The 5,759-nt window shown below is 47.1% G+C and overlaps 1 protein-coding gene across 1 annotated transcript; it reads right to left on the bottom strand.

The window, feature by feature from the left end:
* Positions 1-1,325: 1,325 nt before the first annotated feature.
* Positions 1,326-2,006, bottom strand: EI90DRAFT_3022922 (uncharacterized protein; the record flags this gene model as incomplete). The annotated part of the gene is made up of 1 exon (XM_039057831.1): positions 1,326-2,006. One exon carries the CDS (start codon positions 2,004-2,006, stop codon positions 1,326-1,328), a length of 681 nt encoding a protein of 226 aa, XP_038908082.1.
* Between the last annotated feature and the right edge of the window lie 3,753 nt (positions 2,007-5,759).

The raw sequence follows: 5,759 nt of genomic DNA, 5'->3' as shown, positions 1-5,759 counted from the left end.
AGTGCATAACGGGTGTGCTCAATTTCATGGAACAGTAAATACATCAAAATTGGGCTCCTGCCCTTGTACATTATTATGAAAAAGGAATTATAGGGGGGGGGGGGGGTAATAAAAAAGAAGAAAGAGGGTTTTCGTACGAACCGAAAGAGCCTTTCTGCGAAAGAATTGGTTGAGATTTGGTGCAGAAATTTAACCTGAGGTGTCCTCATGTGCAAAGTCCATGCACTTGATGGCAACCATGGGAACAAGGTCAAAAGTTGACGGAAGAGGACGATTTTGTAGTCATTAAATCCAGAAGAATGCCCAAAGACTCAGTGTTGAATTTCACCCTAATCGGTTCAGTGGTTGTGGAGATATTCTGATTATCGGGCATGATGGGAGTCATGGGATGATATGAACTATGTGGATGCTCACATGCAAGCTAGTCTCAGTGAAATTCCAGGAGAATACGGGCTAGTTAAATGATAAAAATACTAAAGAAGTCATGGGAGGAGTCTTGGAATTATGGCATATTATTTGGTCCAAGTTTCCCTGTGTGTGGATAATCAAGATATGTATTCTGTGTCTGAGAATTCCTGTTCTCAGTCAAATCTCCACCAAATTTCACAAAATCGGTATCGTTAGAAAGATATGGATGAGGAGAGTCGAATGGAATATAGGGACGGAGTTTTGACGCGATATTGGGAGTGGTATTATGAAGTTGGTGTTTAACATTTCATTCTTCTTTTGTTGTTTGGGAATTTATTCAAAGCCAATGGTAACCGAGCCTTATCACCATTATTGGTGAAGGCTTGGCTTAGCCGAACCATATATTTCGGAGTCTTTTCCACTATTGAATATATGCAGTATGAGTATATGTACGTAGTGATTGATACCGAAACAGAGATTTCCCCCTCCTGCTACTTTTGAAGTCTGTGTACTTGGGTGTTGTGAGTGGCCATACGATTGGTAAAGGGCTATTGTGACCATTAGGGAAATCCACCATGGAAAGAAGATAAGCAAGAGTTACCAGAGTTATATTTTCCCCAAAATCCCCCCCCCCTCCCTGTTGAATATATGGACCTGTTCTACTGCAACACCCTCCAGCCCCTTTCTCTTTCTTCCCTAGCTCTTGGGGAGTGAGCTGGAGTGCTACCCTCTGTTTTCTGGTCCTGTAGCTAATTCCCACTCGCAACATCTGAGGGGGGGTACTGTGGCAGAGGTGTCAGGGCAATAGCCCCAAACCCCAAGCCATATGTAATTACGAGGTACATATAGTCACATGGGTAAGCGGTAACTTCCATTAACTGCTTACACACACTGTAAAATACACACCTTCGTATCACTTATGGTTCTGTGTGCTGACCCCACTGAGACCTCACAAGAGGGTTTGAGTAAGCATGACCATCATCATGCTCAGGCAAGGTGGTCAGCTTCTTAACATGCTCAGACGCTTCACCACAATTGGAATCGGATCTGCGCCTCGCAGCCTTTTCTGGATCTTTCTTGGGCAAAGTATCATGTCCTTCATTATACATGGGGACAGAATGCAGCATCTTTGCACACTTGGGCAAATTTCCATTCAGGCCAGCATTGGACTCACCACTGGGGTCCCAAACTGAAACATCTGTTTCGTCAACTCGGGTGCTCAAACAGTCACTCAAATCTGCGGGTCTGTTGCAAGGAGCATGAGACTTGTCCTCGCTATGGACTGAAGTCGCATCTATAGCTTTGTAGCTGGGCACTTGAGTCAAGTCGGTTGACTCTATCTGATCTCGGGTCATATCAGAAGTTGCAAACAGATCGCTTGTGCACTGGGGCATCATCACTGAGCTTGCCTCTTGGCAGCTGGAATCACTACACTCAACAGACAACTCCGCATGGCTGCCTTCTTTGGTCTTGGTCGCAGCACTCAAGTCTTGGACTTGTACTTTGTCTGATTGGGACAAGTCAACGCAATTGCGCACAATAAGCAGCTCTCTGGCGCTATGGAACTCAGCCGACTCGATTCTTGGAGTTCTGGCCATTACTGACTGGGGCATTACTCTGAGCCCAGGGGGCAGCTCAATAATGGGTCCTCTGACTGATTTGGCTTCTACGCTGGCTAGAATGCTCGGGGATTTGAGATCAACAGCAGCTACAGCTGTACCGACAACTTGGCACACTTGCTCACTGGGCACTTGTCGCTCACAGCTCTGCATGGACTCGACACAACATGAAGCATCGCACAAACTGTGGCGCTGGCTATCGCTCAGTGCTCTTGGGTCGGCTCTGGACACATCCGGCTCAAACCCAAGGGCAAACTGGTACAACTCTGACATCTCCATGATGCTGGTGCTTATTTCTGGAAGCATGAAGCGCTGGTTGCAATCAGCTTCTGGTGTGCTCTCTGGCTCATACGATGGGCTGTGGCATTCGTCTGGCAACATGTCTTCGCCGGACTCAAGTTCTGATATGAACTCTGGCTCAAACTCTGGAGTTGTGTGGCGCATGGTCGCATTCTGGAACACAAGCGACTGCTCTGACTCTAAAGTTGACTTGCGAATGTCTGAGTTATCACAGTAAGACTCGCTGAACCTCTCGGGATTATCAGCTCGCTCAATCGGGTGGCAGTATGCTGTTGCCTCCAATAATCGGGGGTCTATGACTTCGTCTGTGTGTGCAAACTCGATCCCTACTGGCTCTGGAACATGAGCAGCCATTTCATCATCAGAGACGTCGGGTTCTGAGCTGTAAGAGGGGCTGCTAGGCCTTAACTCTTTAAGATTGTGCTCTGGTACATTGGATGTACTCTCGGTTTCAAACTCTGATTCAGACACATACGCGACATTTGACTCAGCATCTGCAGTGCTGGACATCTCAGACGCTTCAGACTGGTGTAGGTCATTCGAATCTAACGCTGGGCTACCCATCTCTGGGATTTCCAGGTCTTCTGACATGCTGGAGCTCATACTTGGATCGTACTCGAGCATGAAGTCACTCTGAACTGAGGACTGCATTGGGAACTGAGCATACACACTGCTATGGGTCTCAGCTGGCGATGGGCAGGAACTTGCGCTGTCACTGCTATGGTCAGCTAGACTGTGATCACAAAACAAGTCATCATAAAACAAGTCGTCCTGGAGCAGGATCTTTGCCGCTGCGACAACATCGTGCATTTCGGGTGGCCGGATCAAATCGAGCCACGGACCTTGCACTTGCAGCTCAAACTCGAGCTCATATCTGAACTTGGATGGAAAGCCTCGGAAAAACAACTCATCGCAGTCAAGAGCGCTGAGGCAATTCTGTGCTGCTAGGGACTTGGAAATGGCAAGGAACTTGCGCATATAGCATCCAAGATGGGCTAGGGTTTCCATCTTGCAATCTTTCTCCACAAACTTGCGGAGATCTCTGAAGCGATACACAGGTGCTTCAATGTCGGCACCGTAACAGCTCAGCAATTCTGCTTTGAGCGATGACCAGTCACCGGTCTCTAGGTCAGGAAGGGTGCAAATGAACCTCGCTTCCTTATCGGAGCAATAAGCTGGCAAATAATTGCACTTTTCGGCATCTGTGAGGAGTGCAGCATCCGCCAGCAACTCATACTTGCACAGGAACTTAGCAACCCATTTTCCCTTGAATCGGGGCGCTCTGGGGCTACAGGTGCTAGGCATTGGCGTGTAATAAACGTCAAACACAGGCGCTGCAGTGACAGGGACTGAGGCCATCTCTGGAGGCAAACTAGGTGCCATGTGGGTGACAACGGGGATTTCTGGAGTGTAAGGGCTACTCAGAACCTGCTTTCGTGGAACAAGGGCAATCCTCTGTGCCTCTTGACACTGGCAGGAAGGAGGAATCCCAGGGAAAATGGGGGAAACTTGGGTAAAATGTGTGGAACGTGTGGATCTGTGAACTTGTGGATTCCTAAACTTGTACTTGTACTTCTTGGCGTGCTTTTGTGTAACAAATGATGTATATACTCGATATCCACGATCAAATAATCAATTTGTAAATGAGTGGAAGTGAAAACTTGCATAAACTTGGCGTAAGTGACCCCAAACAGGAAACTGACAACCCCGGCCCCCTGTAAGGACCACCAATAATGTAACCGGGCAAAAGAGCTTCCCAGGAAAATAGTAGGGACCTGGGGTAGTGTCTGAGTCGGGTCGGAAGATGGGAAAGGATGGGTGGCAACAGTGCTGATACTGTGCCATGGTCCGGGTGCTAGAAAATAATCAATAAAATCTCACTAATCATGTACTCACTCCTGGTCCTTCTTGGACAGTCGTCAGGAGGCTCTTTAACGTATGGAGGGATCGCTCAACACCACATTCTTTGTAGCACAGAAGAGGGGTCCAACAATGTAAGTACAAGATAAACTGGGCATATTTATAGAAAAAAAAGGGAAATCAGAACAAAAAAATAAGAGAAAATAGCCGATGGATGGTGTCAATGGAAACAGGAAGAATGTTGAGAACTTGGCTGAGAAACAATAAGGCAAAAAGGTGTCCACAAGGTAGCAATAAAATCAATAATTGAGGCCCATAAGGTCAATATCAACCATCAATCTCGCTTCTCCACCGCATATCCGTCATCCTAACTCCCGTCCCGTCCTTTAATCCTCTTCTGCTAATCCATCGCTGTCCTTCAAGCTCAAAATCGTGTGAATTGGTGGAAAATTGGTGGAGATATGGGGGAAATGGTGGATATCCATGAATTTTGGGGAAGTGGCAATATGGGTCTTGAGAAAAAAGCATGGAAAAAATTGGAAAAAAATGTTAAAATGTGTCGTGGGCGTTGGGATTGTGTTGTATGCTTGGGGGTGCTCGTTGGAGCCTCGAAAAACGTGTTTCTGGCCTTGTTTGTGTGGTACTTGCTGTGCCCTCCTACAACGTCTGGTTAATGACCATAGTTCTGGGAATAAGTCCCTCAACTCCTTGATTCCTGCCGAAGGGGCTTTGTCGTCCTTGATAACCTCAGCAACCTTGCCTCGAATATCCAAGCGATGATGTTGCAAAATGGAAATATTTGACCATGTTATGTGTGGAAGTCTGACACTTCTCAAGCTTACCGACATATTCCAATGCACCCCAGATGGCAGGCAAGACAGGCAACTCTCGTTAACAGTTCCTATCATGTTGACCGGTGCGCCATTTTTGGGAACTGAGCTTCTGGGCAGCTTTGGTGCCTCTTCTTTGGACTCGTCTGTTGGATCGCCATTCATCTGCAAAGGATCCAAGGACTTCTACACTATGTGGACGATGCTTTCAATGTCACCTTCACCAATGATCTCAAATTCTATGCACCTTACAAGCACGTCATGCTGCATGATCAGGCAACCGTCCTGGAACTTTTGGATGAGATTGGAGTGCCACATGACGATGCAAAGCAGCTGTATGGCAAGCAGCTAGAAGTGATTGGGTTTCTCTTTGATGTTGAAGATTTGTCGATTTCAATCTCTGCTGAGGCCAAGGCGAAATTCTGCACTGCGATACGAGATTTTGTCTTGGACACACCAAATGGGTCGCGCTGTCAACCGCTGCGGTGTGGTTGCGGACCCTCGGGTATGCGAACTGGATGCTCAACGTTTTCCCCTTGCTCAAACCTGCACTAAATTCGGTGTACAATAAGGTTGGTGGAAAGCAAGCAATGCACCAACCTGTTTATGTCAACAAGCAAGTCCGCAACGATTTATTATGGTTCGCTGACTTGGTGAATCAACTCAAGGGAGTGAGGATCCTATCAACTGAAGTTTGGACGCTGTTCGATGCGGATCTGGAAATTTTTGGGGATGCATGCAA

This window comes from Cantharellus anzutake, assembly GCF_015039405.1.
Source record: "Cantharellus anzutake strain C23 chromosome Unknown EI90scaffold_183, whole genome shotgun sequence".
Taxonomy (NCBI): domain Eukaryota; kingdom Fungi; phylum Basidiomycota; class Agaricomycetes; order Cantharellales; family Hydnaceae; genus Cantharellus; species Cantharellus anzutake.
The sequence above is the reverse complement of the archived record's forward strand: the minus strand, read 5'-3'. Positions and strand labels throughout refer to the sequence as shown.